Consider the following 18,643-nt stretch of genomic DNA (forward strand, 5'->3'; position numbering starts at 1 on the left):
TTTGGAAAGCCGTACAAGTGCCCGTTTTGAGGGAATCGGACAGAGCACATCAATTTAAAGGTATTACAAATCTTGCGCTGTTCCCTATGTCCTGCTTCCTGATTTCATTAAATATAACAGTTACCCTATAAATAATACTATAAACACACACATTGACCCTCATCATGTTTGCTAGATTGGGGGCAGCGGTACTGGAAGAAGGAATCTTCAATTCCATGGCTGGGGGTGGTCCCGGTCTGCTCTCCTTGTGGTGCTGCAGGGGTCGTGCAGGTGCATGCTATTCTTCTATCCGCAGCCCCCGTCCCCTGTCCATGCAGTGTTTTCACCAGGAATGATCAGTTCTGGTCACACAAGGCTACATTTAATGGCTTGACGCGGTATTCTACCAGGAGTTAATGCTCCCGGTGGGATACCGCAATTCATAATGAGGGCCATTTTACTAACGACTGTTTGCAAGTCAGATAATAAACACAAGTATACTAGGCAGAAACTAGTAGTGTCAAACCTTCCAAAATCTATGACAGATTATTTTTGTACCCAGCTTTAGACTGATAACTACTGAAATTAGATTACAAAAATCAACTGCTATTACTTTCAGAGCCGACCATCAACCAATGTGAATGAATTCAGTTACCAAGGCAACAGATTAATCTGCAATTTCGATCACACAGAAGAGAATTACAGCACATTGTTTAGTGGTAGCATATCCTTTCCTGAGTGATCTCTAGAAAGTAGTCATGAAATACTACGGCAGGGTCAACTGTAACCCTGTTAACCGTGTGGTGTTTTTAATTGGAGCTAGTTCTTTTACTTGCGTGGAGCCTAAGTCTGGGATTTTCCACCCTCTCAGCTGTCCCCGCCCTCAGGGCTTTTAATATTTAGGCTCTAGCTCGTGTTTCCTTTTTGCTCAGCATGCTCTGCTAACCCACCTGACTTATTTAATCTCCTCTGTGTTTAGCTTCCCCCTTCGCTGGTGCCTCTTCGACACAGCCCGATCCAACGCCGGGCTTCCCGTTCGAGCGGCGGGTTTGTGTTGGAACAAACCAGATGATCTTTCCTCACCTGACCTACGGGGGCAGAGCCTTACCAGAGGCGTCACGGTTGGGAAATACAAAGCCTACATGTCATGCTGGCCGTGCAGTGGGCGCGCCGCTGGCGCGCCTAAGGCAAGCCCGTCTGCGCCCGTCCGCGGCAGACCGGGGCAAGGGGCATGTGATGCTGCTCAGATTTTAAAATACTCCTCTGCCGAGCTCGTGGCGTGCCAAGGTGAGTAGTCTATCTCTAAAATAACACAGGCCAAGCTTAGTTCACTTGGCCTCTACACCTGTTTCAACCCTCCCGGTTTGGCACCTCGAACGGCGGAAGTTTCGGCCTTCATAGATAGCGGGACGCTGCCTACTGTTCCCCCCTCGTTTTGCCTTCCTGTGTCCTTTTCGTCATGTTTGCTGAACACTCGATCTTTAGTTAAACACCATTTAGAGACGTTTAGTTTTCTTAATCAGGTTCAGCCTGACTGTTTATTTCTGTCTGAAACCTGGCTCGCCCCCTCCTCTTCCCCGGACATTTTAGCTGCTATTCCTGACAATTATTATGTTTTACACTCTGATCGTGCACCTGGTAAACATGGTGGGGGGGTGGCTGCTATTATTCACTCAAGATGGTCATTTTCTTTAATTCCTTCTACGGCGATTCCTGCCGTGGACTATTTAGTCATGAAAACATTGTCTGTCTCTCCTCCGCTTGTCTGCGTCTTATTCCATCGCCCTCCTCAGTCTATGCCTGCTTTTTCTACCTTGGTAGGGGATATCCTTGCTAACCTGATAGTAAACAATGCGCGCATAGTGATCCTAGACGATTTTAATTATTGGCCCGGCGATCCTATGGAGAACTCCCAGTCCAAAGAGTTCTCGGATTTACTCACTCATTTGAACTTGACTCAACTGGTTGAGCTTCCCACCCACACATCTGGTCACATCCTTGACCAAATTTGGTCAGCTAATCTGGATGTTTCTTTACTTTCGGTCCTCCCCTGTTTGTGGTCTGACCACCATTTGATTTATTTTTCCTTTCCATTAAACCCTGTGGTTAGTACCCCTCCTCCCATTAATATTAAAGTCAGGAACTGGGGACGAGCCAATATTAGCGCTCTGTGTGCCTCTCTCGTCTCTTCGAGCTTACTAGATGGTGACTATTTAGATCTCTCTCTCCATGATCAGGCCTTGGCTATTAACACCTGGCTTACCTGATCGTGTGAGGAGTTGGTCCCTTTGAGATCAATTCGTCTCTCGCGCTCACACGATTCACAAAAGTGGTTCTCTTCCTCGCTCCAAGCAAAAAAACTCCAGCTTAGACAGGCTGAGCGAAAGTGGCGTCGGGGCTATGACCCATCTGATAAGTTGTCCTACTCTACTGTTCTCAGGGAATATAAAAAAGATATTCTCGCTGCTAAAATTCAATACTTCTCTGGACTGATTGCATCCTCTCCTAACAAGCCTAAGGAACTTTTTTCCATCCTCAACAGCCTGTGCAAATTGGATAGAGTGACGGCTAAACCTCTACCATCCCAAGATTTATGTGATTCCCTCCATGATTTCTTCTTCACTAAAATCTCTATAATAAAACAACACATTGCCCTCCCTTCCTCTTCCTTTGATCCCCCTCTTCTGCCTCTTAGCACTCATTTGTTTACGCACTTTCCTCCTATATCTACTGGGATCTTTCTCAGTTTAGTTAGGTCTACAAAATCGGGCTCTCCTACTGATAGCTGCCCCTCACATATCCTCCGGAAGATCTTTTCAATTTGTCCTGACCCACCTCTTGCCCTGCTTAATAAATCTTTGTCATCAGGTGTTGTCCCTAATCTTTTTAAGTCCGCCAAGATCGTACCGGTTTTGAAAAAGGCAGGCGCCGACCCTACTGTCTCTTCTAACTTCCGTCCCATCTCCTTGCTTGCGTTCTTGGACAAGGTGTTGGAGAGACATGTAACTCATTGTTTGAGCTCCTTTATCAAAGCCTCCAACCATCTAGACCCTTACCAGGCTGGTTTTCGGCCTACCCACTCGACCGAATCAGTTATCCTCTCAGTCTTGGATGATTTAAGAGTGAGTGCTGATCATGGTTCTTCCCAGGCTTTGATACTCCTGGATTTATCAGCGGCATTTGACACGGTCGACCACTCTTTTGGTCGACTGTGTCCGATGCGCTGGCATCTCGGATGTTGCCCTAAGTTGGGTCTCCTCGTTTTTGGAGAACCGCCAACAGGCGGTCCTGTTGTCCCCTTTTTGTTCTTCCACCCCGAGCGGTTACCTGCGGTGTTCCCCAGGGCTCCGCTCTTTCTCCCCTTCTTTTTGATCTTTATATTTTTCCTTTAATCTATGCTTTGCGTCGTCAGGAGGTCACAGTGTTTAATTACGCTGGATGACCTCCAACTTATTTTTACCCTTTCTGCTTCCCCTGATTCGGTTTCCCATTTTCAGAACACTATGATTTTTATCCATGATTGGATGTGTACGAACCATCTAAAGTTAAATCCCGACAAGACGGAGCTCGTCTTGATTGGAGGCTCGCCCAATCCTTGGTGTTGCAACTTTTGGCCTCCCTCTCTTGGACCTGCTCCCTCTGCATCTAAATCTGTGAAAAGCTTAGGCATTAAAATTAGTGATGATTTGTCGAGGCATACTCCGATCATCATGACTGTTTCGTCTTGCTTGCTATCTCTCCGTGTTATTCGGAAAGTTTCCCGTTTTTTTTACCATTGACGCTCTGAAGTCTATCCTCCTGGCCCTTGGCATCTCTAAGGTAGACTACGCCAATTCTTTGTATATTGGCATCCCTGCCTATGAATTGCGCCAACTTCAGCTCATTCAAAATCAGGCTGCTAGGCTGATTTATAGTCGGTCTAGATTCCACCATGCCCTTCCGCTTCTTAGGCAATTGCATTGGTTGCCGGTTACTCATAGATGCCAATTTAAATTAGGATGCCTCATTTTTAAATCTCTGGCGGGCTTAGCTCCCCATTATATGGCATCCAGGCTCCTAATCTATACTCCTTCCAGGAATTTATGGTCTTCGTCAAAAAACCTTTTGGTTGTTCCTCGTTTTGTCAGGAAGAAACATGGGGGGTCGTGTTTCTCCTTCTTGGCGCCCAGGTTTTGGAATGCCCTTCCTGACAACCTTCGTTTTTCTCCATCATATTTGGAATTCCGCAAAGGTTTGAAGACTTGGTTATTCATCAGAGCGTTTGAAGTCTAAGTTGTCTTATATGGGAACTGCACGGTACTAGTGCCATGAAACCTTTTTGGTAGACGTGCGCTCTATAAATTGCCCCAACTTTAACTTACAGCCCTATTGCCACCAATTGCTAATTTAAATGAATCACTAAGTGATTGCATTCCATTTCATTACAGTTTCTATGATTTACAGATAGGGTGACCACTTCCCACAGATCATTACAGACACTGTTTAGTCTTGGACTTTTGTGTAATAGTCTAATACATTTTGGGTGATATAGTCTTGTTTTCCGTCATTTAAACTTTTTTTACCAAAAGTCCTGAAATTAATGTTTCGTAGGTTAAAGGTTTAGGACAGTGTCTGTAATGACTTGGAGTGAGGTGGTCACATCTCAGTACATCCAAGAAAACAATTCTTTCTCTGCATGCACTAATTTTCATGTATTCATAAGATGAAATGAAGATATATTATTACAACCCATTCCGCTTGATTGAGCACATGGCTCTCTTTTTACTTCCCAAATGTGCTGCCCTGGTCCCTCATGGTCCTTCTCTCCTCTAAGCCCTCAAAAATGAAACCTTTATTGCTATTATTGCTGTTGAACCATAGTGGCACTGTCATCCCAGGAGCTGAGATACTTCAGGGAAATAAGTGTCCGGCGAACCACCTAGTTCACACATCTGTCAACTCTCTGCAACTCTGGGCCCTGTAACTACATGTATTGATTAGTGAGAGAGTAGGAAGTTCGCACCGTGTCAGTAGTAAATGTACGCACTAGTGAGAGGGAGCAATTCGGCTGGTCAGTCTCTTCTGGTGTCCTGCACCAGGTTCTGAGAAAACCCAAAAATCAGGGCAGGGAATAGACTGTCAGTTGTCCAGAGACCGGTGCAGTAACCCACATGTTCACCTGCCACCAACACCAGAGCTATCCCTTGCTCAGGAGCCCCATTCTTCACTTAGTACAAGTATCCTTCACAAGTCACAGATAGCAGAACTACTCCTCGCCTGCTAAAGTATCAGCACAGCTATGCCTCACTGCCAGGGCCGGAATGGTCGTGGTGTGCATTGGGCATTTCCCCAGGAGGCTGAAGGGTGGGGGTGGGTTTAGCAGCAGTGGGGGCTGGTTTTGCAGTGCTGCAATACAGGCCCTCAGTAACAAAAGCAGCAGTGCTTCACTCTTGCATCAGAGCTCCCCCTCACCTGTCTCTTCCCACCCCACGAGCAGGCTGGCCTGACAAATGGCCAGGACTGATTTGGGTTCCTAGTCCGGCCCTGCTCACAGGCCAAAGAGCTGCACTACCCCTTTCCTTTGACAGATTAATCACGTGCTCTGTTGGCTGATCTCTCTCTCAGGGAAGACTGCAAATCTATTCCTCACTAGTCACAGGCAGGAGAAATGTATCTCACAAATATCAGATATATCCTGCACTGGTTACTGATTACAGAACTTTGCCTTGCTCCAATGCGTTCTTGCTGGAAAAGTGTACATCTGTCTTGTTAACCAATCCTCTGCCTACCTATCGGTCTGGGGAAAGCAGGGAACAAAGAACCAAGAAGTAGGAGACTTTGGTGAATGAGAACCTCGGAGCTGAGCCCTCTGTAGAAAGAGAAACTCAAAGCTAACTCTGGTGGGTCATGGAAAACAAGGATGTAGGCAGACATGGGCACAGGGAATCTGGGTCACAGGGACTTTCCCAACATAGTGACTTTGGGCTGGAAAACAATATACAACAAGACTGTATCTGAGAACAGCAGTTAAGCAAGATAGAGGAAGCCCTGCGACAGCTTACTCTTAATAAAATCTATCCCTCCCTCCTTTCCAGGATAGCATGTTGCCATCAGCAGCTGGATAAAGACAAACATTGCTCTAAAAAGCTGACACTAAGCAGATAAATTATTTGAAATGCAACAAGACCAATTGCCCCATGTGAAAGATTGTCACAGCTGACATCTTAGGTGGACAACCTCAAGACATCAGATTTCGTTGCAAATCACAATGTAGAGTCAATCCGCTACAGAATAGACATTCACATGGGTAAGATCACAGAGTCGCAAAAATCACCACTCTCGTTAATGAAATGGTATGTAAGGATAATTATTCGGGACTAAAAAGCCCCAGTGGAGAACCTTTGCTCTATGTATCACAGCTGCAAACAGATGTCTGCAACAAGGACCACAGGGCCAATTAAAAGGCTCACAGTGCACACCATACAATTAGTCAGTAACATAAAAAAACGTATGTGTCTGTCTTTTGACTCCAGTTCAGATTACTTCCTGCGCGTCAATCTCATCTCCATGCTGATTCCCTTCACCCATCTCCGTACCTCTATTTTCATCCTTAAGCATTCCCATTTCCTCAGCAGAAACAATAACATTTACTTCATCATTTCGTCTCTCTAAAAAACTGCCAGCTGTTGAAACGTTACCCTATTTTGGGTCCCTTATTTTACAATTCCTCCTAGCCTCTTAAGCATTTTAATATGCTCTCATTTTGTAGTACATTGAGAAATAGATTATTCTCTCCTTTCACCAAGTTGGCATTGTGCTTTCATATGGATGAAAGCTGCCCTTAGTCATCAAACTCAATCTAGTAGTATTACAAAACCATCAATGGCTACGGGAGACTGTCTAGAAGTGAAGTTAGAGGACATCAAAATGATATTTTCATTATCCGGCGGATGTTTTAGCTTACCCTTTCATTTTCAAGGGGCCTGTAGGCAATGTTATTACTTGAAGATAAAGAGATCAGGAAACTGGTATCTTGTGAATCCTACAGGGAACACTTAAATGTGTTACAGAAAGATGCTCATTATTTAAATGTTATCAATGTTGTCTGGCATAGAAGGCATAGTCTAGAGGCACTCAGTTGGATGGCATCTTCAGGGGCTCCTATATTTGGCTGATTTAGTTCTACAAGTACCCTTAATACCTCCACGTGAATTTGAAATGTATGGATTGAAAAAATGTTGTACCCAAACCCAGCAGAAGCAACGGAGTGGTCCTGATAGAAGAGGCCCAGAGCCATGCAGCAGATGTCTGTCTGTGATGTGGTCTGCAGCCTGGAGGTCTAGGACATTTGAACCAAGGAGTGGAGATTTGGCGAGACCAGCAGATGACAAAGAAGAGGACCTTTGCGTGTTGGAGGCCATGTAAGACCACCAGGTTATGATTAAGGGTAAACCATAACGGAAGGGACATGCTACCAGCTTCACCCATGTACTCCTTTGTTGATGCTGCAGCCTGAATCCATGATCCGTCTTATTCTGAGAATAACTTGTAATCTACAGTGAGAGTTAGAGAGCACACACGAGGCATAGCCAGTAGTGCATTGCAGCACCCACAGGACTAGAATCCGGACAGAAAAAGTTTGAAATAGGTGCACTGCGCCTGGTGTCTGCCTGATCTCGACCATAATGAAACCAAATTGGTAAACCTGGTCAAGGACACTTTACAAGGACAATAGTCCGCAGGCATTGGGAGAGGGGTAGGAGCAAAATGTGTACACTAAAGGAAGGGTATGCCTCACTCCAGCAGTCAAGACTGAAGCACTGAGAAAGGCTTGGCTTGAGAATGCAAGTGGATGGACACTGCTTCTGTGCAGCCTAGCTCTTGTGGAAACTGTTAGATTGGTCAGCCTTAGGGCGGTCTTCCCCCAAATGTTTTGCCTACTTACCTCCACTTTTTGCTGGCATTTTGCTTGTGTTGGCCTGCGGACTTTACCACTGCTAACCAGTGCTAACGTGTATGTGCTTTCTTCCCTAAACATGGTTTGGTTGAAATATACCTGATTGGCACATTTAATTTACTTACAAGTCGCATGTAGAGTGGTGTACCAAATACCAAGGGCCTACACGCTAAATGCTACCAGTGGGCCTGCAGCACAAATTGTGCCACCCCCTTATGAAGCACTTTAGCCCTATCCATGCTGATGACGGAACCGCTCCGTCATCAGCCGCGGTGGCGCAGTGCTGATGACGGAGCGGTTCCGTCATGGCCCGGCCGCCGTGCCTGCGCGGCGCGGATTCCGCGCCTTCGCTGGGCGTTCCATTGTGCGGGCGGGGCTTGACGGAACCGCTCCGTCATGAGCACAGCTCAACCGTGGCTGGTGACGGAGTGGTTCCATCACCAGCATGCGCCCGCCGCGCGGCCCCCCCTCCCCCTTAGCGCTGCGGCGGAATAGCCTCCGCAGCGATGTGGTTAAAACAAGTCCCAGGCCTGCCATTGCAGCCTGAATGCAGTGTCACACTGCCATTTCAACATGGTACTTAAATCATTTTGTGAAGCCTTAAATTCCCTTTTTGTTACATTTAAGTCGCCTCTAAAATGGGCACTTGGCAGCCCATAGGGCAGGGTGCTGCATAATTAAACGGTTGGACATATCATTTTAAGTTTTGTATGTTTTGATAGTAAACAACTCCACACAACCACGCCTTCACTTGACGTCTGGAGATGCCTGCAATGATCTCAGCAGAGGGATGTTTACTTATCATAAGTGTCAAGTCTGCAGGAATGGAGTCTGACTAATGGGCGCCATTTGTACCACCACGGGGGAGTGGGAGTATGGGTCTAGTTCTGCATAATGAATGGCAAAATACAACAGAAACCGAATCAGAGAAGCTGCTTGTTTGCCCTCTGAGCCGAGAAACTATGGGAAAAGACAGCAGGAAGTCACCAATCCATGAAGGGCCAAACGCGATGATGGAGTCTATACAGAGAGCCAGGACACAAGCACTGCACGAACACGTCAAAGGGAGGGAGGCTCAGAGTGCTTGCTTATCCCTTGATTTCACGCTTATACCAAAACTAACAGTACTGTGCGAAGGGGTGACTACCTCAGAAATTCGGAGCAAGGCAGCAAGATTGGTTCACTTCCTTATAGTCACGGACAAAAGGTGTTTCCATACACAAGAATAAAAAAGTGCTATGGAGGGAGCAGCAGGTGGGGAAGTGTAAAGAGGGAAGAAATAGTAACTCAATCACGTCGGGAGCCACGGATGGGAAGAGATTAACTTGATTCAATCTGTGCTTGGTCCCTGATCCAGAGAATGGATCGAAAGTGATGCTTGGCCGCACTGGCCAATAAAGGAGGCTGCAAAGAAGAGGGAAACTGCAGCCAACAAAGGGTGAGCAATGGGCGGACTCCAAGTCCTTTTTGTAGACAACAGTGTCTCGCTAGCGCATGCTCTCACAGGCACCTAAAAACCGATAACTGTATTTCAGTGATGTTACATATATAGCTAAATACAATTTTAATAGACAATTATAATATTTTTTAGAAAACCTAACATAATAAAAATAATATAGTTTGGTATTTGGAAAGCCTAATTACCATCACACAGATTGTTGGGCCCATCATGCTTAGCTTCACTGTCCTGGGAATTGCTGGGGCCAAGCGAAGATGGAGAAAGACTGAGGTCTCCGGATAACTGATCGAGACTTGGCAATCTTTTCCTGAAAACATAAATGTACATGTTAGCAGTATTTGGTTATTCTCAGTTTGCAAGCATCAACTGTAGAGTACTATTGTTAGGGCCTCTCCATCAGTTTAAAAAAAACTTACCTCTTTGCAGCGTGTCTCTCTCTCTCTCTCTCCCTCCCTCCCTCCCTTCCTCCCTTCCTCCTTTCCTCCCTCCCTCATTGCTGAAGAGTCCAGAAGCACACAGGGTCCCCGGAGCCAAACACAAAGTTGCATTGCAGCATTGTGATTGGCCTGAGCACCGTGGTTTGCCCCTCAGATGGGGATAGGAAGCCTGTGCATGTTCCCCACCGAGGCAGTAATGCAGCTTGGGTGGGGAACATTCAAAGTGGACAGGACTGGCCAGACTGAGATGGCCGGCCAAGCAGTCATGCGCACTTAGTGTGCACAGTCCACTCCTCCTCCCTGAGCCACTAGTCCCGCATGCCCTAACACAGCCCCGCAGCAACAAAAAAGAAAATGATTATTTTATTTTCACCTTTTTTTCCCCCCTTTCCACTGAGAGCAATGTTGTTATTTTTGTTTCTTTAAATGTCTTATGGATTTTTATATGTTATGAATTTATCAAAATGATCTGTTTCATATATTTTTTCTTTTGCTTATTTAATAAAAAAGAAAATGACAAAAATGAAAAATAAATAATGAAAACCAATTAGCTGTTCTGTGGGCGTTTGGCTTTACATTTTGGGACTTTTGTCCTATTTTTATTGTGGGGACACCCTTTTTCATGTTATGTAGCAGAGCAATGGGGCAATCCCTGGACTCAAGATGTGGCTGTTTAACGGATCCCTGCCTTTCAGCAAGGTTCCCAGGGCCTGGGTACCCTCACGGGTGATAAGCTGTGCTCTATAAATCATGTTGGATATTTGATAATGACAATCCAGTAGTGAATCAATAAACAACTTTGATTGCCCTTGTTGCCACCCACCAATGGGATGTCTTCTAACTACAGACATACTTCATGTATTACAAATACAGTTGCACCCTTTGTAGGGAGAAATATGTAAACTCGCCACAACCATGTGCAACACATCTAGTGGTGAGTACCATGTTGTTCAGGGGAGATTCTAGCATTCAAAACTTCTTTCTAAATCCCATTAGTGTCCAACTTCCTCTCCATTTTTAACAGGATTCATGAGCTCTCAGCTGACCAAAGCCTGCTCCACATGCTTTATTGCACCCATTTGAGTCATTATCTTCCTTTACTGTAATGGTTTGCTTGTTGCATGCATTTTGGAGATAGATTTCCAATCCTCCTTTGTTAGAGCGATTCATGCACAATGATATGGTGAAGCACAGTATTGCTAACTAAAAAAGCAAGTACTTTCAGCAACTTTCTGTATTTTGCCGAATAAATCTTGGGATTAACATTATGTCACAAATAATTACATTTGAGCATCACAACAAACGTCTCATTTTAATTCAGCGGTATAGGACTACATGCTTTAACTGTGGTAAAGCTATTTCTACAGTTGTGAGCTAGAAATGTGACCTTGCTGGCTCAAACAAACATCAGAAACAGAGACAATCCAGCAAATTGCAGCAGTGAGCCAAGTTATATCATATCTGGGGGACAGTCAAATTCAAATTCAAAAACTTTATTCGGAAACATGTAAATCATGTCCATAAAAGTACATACATACAATACATGTTAAAAGAAAAATACACTTGACAATCGCAATCCGCTAAAAATACAGTTTGATACATATAACGAATCAAGTAACACACTTAAAAAGGTTCCCAATAGATAAAATGTTTTAAGAAATTTTTATATTTGTTTTTAAAAAATCATGCTTTTCCTATAGCTGATGGCCCTGAGTAAATAACTAGCCGTATAAAAACAGATGTCAGGATGATGCAAATTAAAAAGTAATTTCATTGCCGCTTTAACGGTTCTTGCTCCAAATTTAATAAATAAAGGTTTTAAAAAGAATTTACGACATTCACTATACAGGTTACATATAAGTAGAAAGTGCTCTGTGCTTTGTTCTGAAATGTTGTCGCACCGACATGGACCTGTAGGGCGCATCTTAATCTCAGGGAATGCAACCAATAAGTGGACCGTACCCATCCTCATCCTGGTGAGAACAAACCGGTGTTGCCCTTTGGTTACCTGGAGGAGGTAAGGGTGTAGGCCCACAAATTCGTTCAAATGGTTGTAACGTATACAGGTGGAAAGTTTAAGATCATCCGTGGCTCGTCTTTCTGCACAATGATTTAAGAAAATTGATTTCAGACTCTCTTTAGAGAGATCCGAAGCAGAACAGTGTTCCACTAATAAAAACATTGATTTTTGTAAAGTGAAGAATACAGGCCTCCATATTTGGTTTCTCATCAATAATTGATGTAATGTCATTTAAGCAGCATGAGATAATGCAATTAGAAATTACTTCAGCTTTATACCCTGCCCATCTTATTCTGAATCCGTTCGGCCTATGTACCTCAATGTTTGTGATAGGGCTACTATCTGGAATTATACAAACTTCCCAAAACCTAGTTTCAATAACAAGACAGTTATGATCACTAACCATGTGGTCTACAATCTTGACATCAGAGCTAAAATGAGCTAATTCGGAAGACATGCAAATAAAATCAATTACAGTGTTCGCCCCTCTCCCCACAAAGGTTGGCAAACTATCACCCTTCCCGTCCTGCTCAATCTCTAGGATCTCCAAATCGTAGGCGAGTAGGAAGGAGTTCAGAGTTTCTCCATATGTATTGTGTTGGAAATGTGTAGCTGGCTCTCCAACACGGTTCAAAGTGCCACACAACTTTTGGTTAGAGAGAGGGCAAGCAGAAATGTTAAAATCTCCAACATATATGAACTCAAAAACTGTATTAGAAGCTTTCATCAATTGTTTGATTGCGACGTCTAATTCTAAAATAACCGTGTGTCTGCTGGCATCAAAAACATTATTATACATATTAATCAACAAAATGTTTTTGTCTGCCTCATCAGCTAACCACAGCAGTTGGGAATTATTGCCCACAGTGATATGCTCCTTCACCCTAATTCGCATTTTCACAGAGATCAGAATTAGCAAACCACCTTTGGCCCTCCCTGAGGTAGTTGCCACTGCTGGTAACTCATATGCTACAAAACCATCAAGGCCCTTAAAATTTAGACACCAGGTCTCTTGTAAACATAAGATATCAAATGTTCTAATTAGTTCTAACCACCCTAATACTTCTAATTTAGAAACTAGTCCTGCTATATTCCAACTAGCAATAAGGCAAGTTGTTGATGCCCCCTCTAAGGTATTGCAAGATGTACCCACAGACTTAGGCAATATACTACCGGTACTATTTGGGGACTGATGTAAATCTACTCCTGCAACCACTTCGGCAAACTCGTGTCTGACCTCTTGTCAATCGCAGTTATTAAGACCAGACAGGGCATCATATCTATTGTGCAATAGCATGCTTGGTACTAGGGGGGATGGCCAGCGGTTATGCATATTCAAGTTGTTATCCCATCCTAGTGCTGGCGTTTTTGGTAGGGTTACATTTTGCTGTTCCCCATGGAAGAATTTTAATGTTAGGGGAACCACCGTACCTCTTCTACGCTGAGGTGGAAGAATATGTGTTAGGACATTAGGAAGTACATCGGGGTGTGCAAATGTTACCGCCACACAGTCCCCTTTAAATCTTTTGGGGCGATTCCCTATCCAGGGAACACGTTTAACTGCTTTGATATCGTGCGCCAGTTGCTGTAACCCGCCAGGCGCTAACCTCATATTACCTGAGAGCCAGTGAAGGGCCTTACTACTCAGAGAGCTGGATGACTCGGTAATACCGTCATCCAACAGGGGTACATTAGCTAACACCAGTACAACAGGTGAGGCTTCCTCAATAAACTGCAGTGGGTCTGTACCGTGAACTTGTGCTTGTGGTAAATTTACTATCAACGGACGCCCTTCTGCTGTTGTTATATTGTGATTAACTTTCGGGGCAGGTATATGGACTGGATTGGTCAGCACACCAGATGTCCCTTCTCCGGCTTGATTAACCCCTTCGGTAATATTTCTTGTTATTAATAAAGTGTTAAGACTACCTATTTCCTCCGTCAACTTTGTTTGCACGCCTCCAAGTCTTTTTACTTCCGCCTGCAATTTATCTATTTTAGAGATCAGAGGTTTTACAATTTCAATGAGTTTACCCTCTACAACCTCAAGCAGTTTAGTAAACATTTCGTCATCTCCTCTGTTTCTTATAGTCCCTTCCCCTACAGCCTTTTGGGGAGCTCTCGAGGAACCTGGGGATAATGTTCTTTTCCTTTTCACTCTTGGCCTTTGACCGCCCTGTTTCCGCTGATTCTTCACACAGGCGCGCACAGGCCGGGGTGTGTGCTCAATCAATGGCAGATCATCCTCCACAGGACCAGTTACAGTTTCTGGATCTGAATCAATAACATTATCAGAGTCTACATCCAGAATAACAGGGGATGCTAGCGTGATCAATGGCTGGCTGCCAGTCTCAATCATAGGTGATGCATTTGGTGAGACCCTGGTTTCCACCAACACGAAGGGGCTATCCTCAGCTGACAGAGGTAAAGTAGGGCTTAACCTGCGCAGATCTGGTGACTGGCTTAGCCCAAGTGATTCCCTCCTTTGTTCATTTATTTTCTTTACTGTTTGCACAACATAATTATCCATGGTATTTGCGGCCAGAGCAGCAGGTTTCTTTTTAGTCGTCATCTATATATCACACGGTTGACAAACACAGCAACAGAGTCTTACTTGTAGACGCGTCTCTGATGAACCAGGGGGTCGAGCCCTGCCCCTGCCTCCTCCTGCCGATGAGGGCCGTAGAGGGCCCGCCCTTTGCCCGGGCTTAGCCCCGGGCGTCCCGCTCGCGTCCCGCGACGCGGGGGCTCTCCTCCCTTTCTAGGGCTCTGGCGCCCTCTGCAGCGCGACGACCCGCGTCACTGCAAACGCGCCGCCGCGAGGCCTGCCGGGATTTGCGGTCTCCCGGAGCGGCGGCGTGGAGTCCGGTGTCCAGGGACTCTTGGCGGTGGCGGCGGAGATGTCAGCGCTCCTTCGCGCCTGCTACTAACTGCCCAAATGACTCTCGTGGCGGTGGCGGCAAATGCAGGTCAGTGGTCAGTGTTGCTTCCCCCCGCTCTGCCGGGGCTCTCCTCCCTTTCTAGGGCTCTGGCGCCCTCTGCAGCGCGACGACCCGCGTCACTGCAAACGCGCCGCCGCGAGGCCTGCCGGGATTTGCGGTCTCCCGGAGCGGCGGCGCGGAGTCCGGTGTCCAGGGACTCTTGGCGGTGGCGGCGGAGATGTCAGCGCTCCTTCGCGCCTGCTACTAACTGCCCAAATGACTCTCGTGGCGGTGGCGGCAAATGCAGGTCAGTGGTCAGTGTTGTTGGGGGACAGTCAAATTCTTCAGATCAGCGCTACGCTGTACAAGAAACCAGGACACTGTGCAGTGCTTCAGATAGTACCCTTGTATTCCTTTTAAGGTTTGAGGGTTCTTCTGCATATGTGCAACTTCAAATTCCCTCTCCCTTTTATCCCTCCCATCAGTGGTTAATCCAGGATGTCTTACAGTGTCTTGACACCACATGAAGAATGGCAACAGATAAAGTAATGTACTGCAGACACCTTGCAATTAGCAAAGTTAATATTCCCTTTATAGCCCCAGCACTTCATTCATATCAATGTGAATATTGTATGACATTCCTAAAATCAAACTACTTTACAACTTTTTACCAAGATACGTATTGGAACTTGAGGTCCATGGCTAGTCAGGTAGAGAGGCGGGGCCACTTCAGTTCCAGGCGGTTTTCCTAAGCTGAAGGCAAGTTTGTTTGTTCCTTCTCAAACAGGAGCAGCACCTGATCAGTCGGCGAGCGTTTATTAGAATCTGAGAGGCGGCCGCTCCTTTTCCTTCCTCGCGACCAGAGCCTGGAACGCCCTCCCTCTCCACCTCAGACATACATCTCACCCCATCTTCACAAGAAACCTAAAAACCTGGCTCTTCGACAGACCCCCTCCTTGATGGACTGGAACCTGCAAACCCCCCTCACCCAGCTCCTTGAGACCCTCAGGGTTGAGTAGTAGCGCTTAACAAATGTGTGATTGATTGATTGGAAAATGTCTCACTAGAAAAATGCAGTGCAATTCCAGTGTGTGTGTCCAGATATAATTTTTGAAGCAGGGTTCTAGTGTAGGGGGTTTTATGCATAGTGTGCAAGTAGTTTCCTCCGAAAACTGTAGAATTGAGGGATCGTCATTTGCAGAACCTGTTAAAATCTAGATCGTGGCGTAAACATTATCGGCGCCATCTTGTCTCTTTTCAGATCCATGCGTGCGCGTAAGCAGCAGCCATTTTGAATGCCATGATCTCTCTGCCTACTGCCGATAGCGAGCGCGTCTCACCCCCCCCTTTTTGACAGCCCCCGGTCTCTCCTGCTTGGGCCCTAAACGCACCTCCAGCGCGACCCTGCCTCCGAGCCACATCCCGTGCTGAACCCCCCACACCCTTTCATCTCATTCATAAAACAGGCCCTTTGATAACCTCTTCCTCCTTGCCCGATTGTTCGGCCCGACCCCAGGCCATCGCTTAGCCCAACAGATGCGGTTTATTGCCCCTACAGTAGGACCTCGCCTCACTTCAAAGGAGCGGGGATTAATCAATGCCCTCACACCCCTAGATTCGATCGATTACCCGCATTTCTGTTCCCAGCGGAATGTCCAGCTGCGCGATAGCCATCATGCTGAGATTAGGGGTGGGGACTCCTACTGGAGATATGTGTGGGAACGGGCCTGAACCGGGGATTCCAAAGACGCCTTTCTCCGTACTTCAAAGCATTACTAAGAATGTTTGCATGTAATAAAGTAATAAACCAGTGTATAAGAGGCCAGGCCTCAGAGATGTTGAGAGAGCACCTCGAGAAGATACCCTGTTGTCTGATTGGACGTGTTCTGTTCAGTCGGAAATAAACTCCTGTTTCCTGCCTTCCGGTCTCCAGCGCCTGCCTCTTTATTTGGTAATCGTGAGTTGGGTGAGAAGCTGCTAACGCCGGGCAAACCTAGAAAAGGGGTAAAACGACCTGATCTGCCTGAACCCTTATTCATCAATTGGTGTCCCAAACGTGGGGCCCATCAGCGACACGTGGATCCGGTGGGAGAGGTCCCGACGACGGAGTGAACGACTGCAACGATCGGGAAGTGCATCTGCCCGATAGACCCTCGTCTGGCAGCCGATCATCCGAACTTCACTGGTTCCGAGCAGACCTCTCTCGAGTGATCTACGGTCCTGACTGGGAACCATCAGGAGTGCCACAGCAATTACGGAGAATAGAGGACGATCGGGCGCTGGAAGCGGGAGACGAGAAACTGTCCATACGGTCCGGGTAAGGTCGTGTAACACGACAAACTGGGAAATATTTGATTGTTTGATTGGAAAATACTAGTATTACTCTCCGAATTGTTGGTTCTCTTGGAGATTCTCTGTCTGCAAACAGAGGGATAAAAGTATTCTCTCTTCCTTTGCAGGTAGTGAAGGGTAGGTAACGCAGGCCTTTGCCCCCGTTGTAATCCGTCGTGCCTATCTTTATCCCCCACTGATTGATTGTTTGCCCGAACATTGTTTGTTCGAGGATTGTTTTCTCGAGAATTCTCTGTCTACAAACGGGGAAGGATAAAAGTATTCTGTCCTGCTTTGCAGATAGTGAAGAATAGGTAACGCAGGCTTTTGCCCCCATTGTAACCCGTCGTGCCTATTTCTTTCTCGCCACTGATTGTTTGATTGAACGGACATTAATTGTTCGATATTGGTTCTCTTTGGGTATTCCCTATTTGCGAATACTGCAGAATAGAAATATTCTGTCCAGTCTTCACAAAGTAGTGAAGGATAGGTAGTGCAGACTTTTGTCCCCGTTGTAACCCGTCATGCCCATCTTCTCCCCATTGTTCAGTAGTTGGTTCAGCCCGGACCGCTTATTAGAGGTGGATCATCCGGCTCCTCTGGAGGGCACCCCTAATAAGGATATGTTTTTAAAATATGGACTAGTCGCCGTAGCTTATAGTAAGTTATGGAATAAATATACTAAAAAGGATCAGGAAAGTCAGTGGCCACTGATAGGATCCTTCGATGACACAAAAATAAGCGTGCTGGAAACAGCCCTTTGTAACAATAAAACCACGCCCACTATGCTTGATAGTTTCGGCATGTGGCGCAAAGAAGCAGAGCAACGAAAGAAAAGAGAAGAAGCGAGAATAGGAAAAGAGTTACGAAAGGCAGCCCACCTGGCCGCTAAGAAACTAGAAGAAGAGATAAAAGAAAGGGAGGAAGCCAGACAAAAACAGGAATCTGAATCGACAGGCCAGTGTCCTGTTAGGACCCCCTCTACGCTCTACCCTGAGCTGACCTCCAAACAACGGGCGAACGATGAGCTGCTGCTAGGTCCTCCGATCATCTATATGCCCCCCCCATATGCCCCCTCCCAACCCCTAGTACAGCACTTGCCAGTTCTGAGTGCAAATGAGAATAACCTTGAAGCTAGTGCCCCAGCCCTCACGGCCTCCGCTCCGGCCGCATTAGTAACGACATCAGATGAACCCGAGACTAGCAAGCAGCCACTGGGTAGACTGAATAGATTGAGCAAAGATGAGCGAGAGGGAATTGACAAGATAGCAAAGGCACTGGTAGAACGGAAGGAGAGCGAAGAATATACGATGGATATGCACAATTCGCATGCCGTAGCCACAGACGGCATTTCATTTTACGGTTTAGTTACCACACCCTGAACGCATATGAGGATAGGTATCAGAATCGGGGTCCTGCTAAACTGACAGCGTTATATAGAAAAGTCGATATTGGAGACGAGGCCGAGCGTGACGCGGCGGACCTCTTCATGCAAACGCTTGAGGTTTTCCGCCACCTCACGGAACAGAAACCAGAAGTTAAGATTACAGTTTCGAGACG

At 46.1% G+C, this 18,643-nt stretch overlaps 1 protein-coding gene across 1 annotated transcript in view; it reads right to left on the reverse strand.

Moving 5' to 3' along the window:
• The window catches only part of RUNDC3B (RUN domain containing 3B), a 1,007,829-nt gene that overhangs the window by 92,334 nt on the left and 896,852 nt on the right, over positions 1-18,643 (reverse strand). The window contains exon 10 of the mRNA XM_078663594.1: positions 9,560-9,681. Within this exon, the coding sequence (XP_078519720.1) occupies positions 9,560-9,681 (122 nt within the window). The remainder of the gene's footprint in view (positions 1-9,559; positions 9,682-18,643) is intronic.

Source organism: Lissotriton helveticus, chromosome 10 (genome assembly GCF_964261635.1).
Source record: "Lissotriton helveticus chromosome 10, aLisHel1.1, whole genome shotgun sequence".
NCBI classification, from domain to species: domain Eukaryota; kingdom Metazoa; phylum Chordata; class Amphibia; order Caudata; family Salamandridae; genus Lissotriton; species Lissotriton helveticus.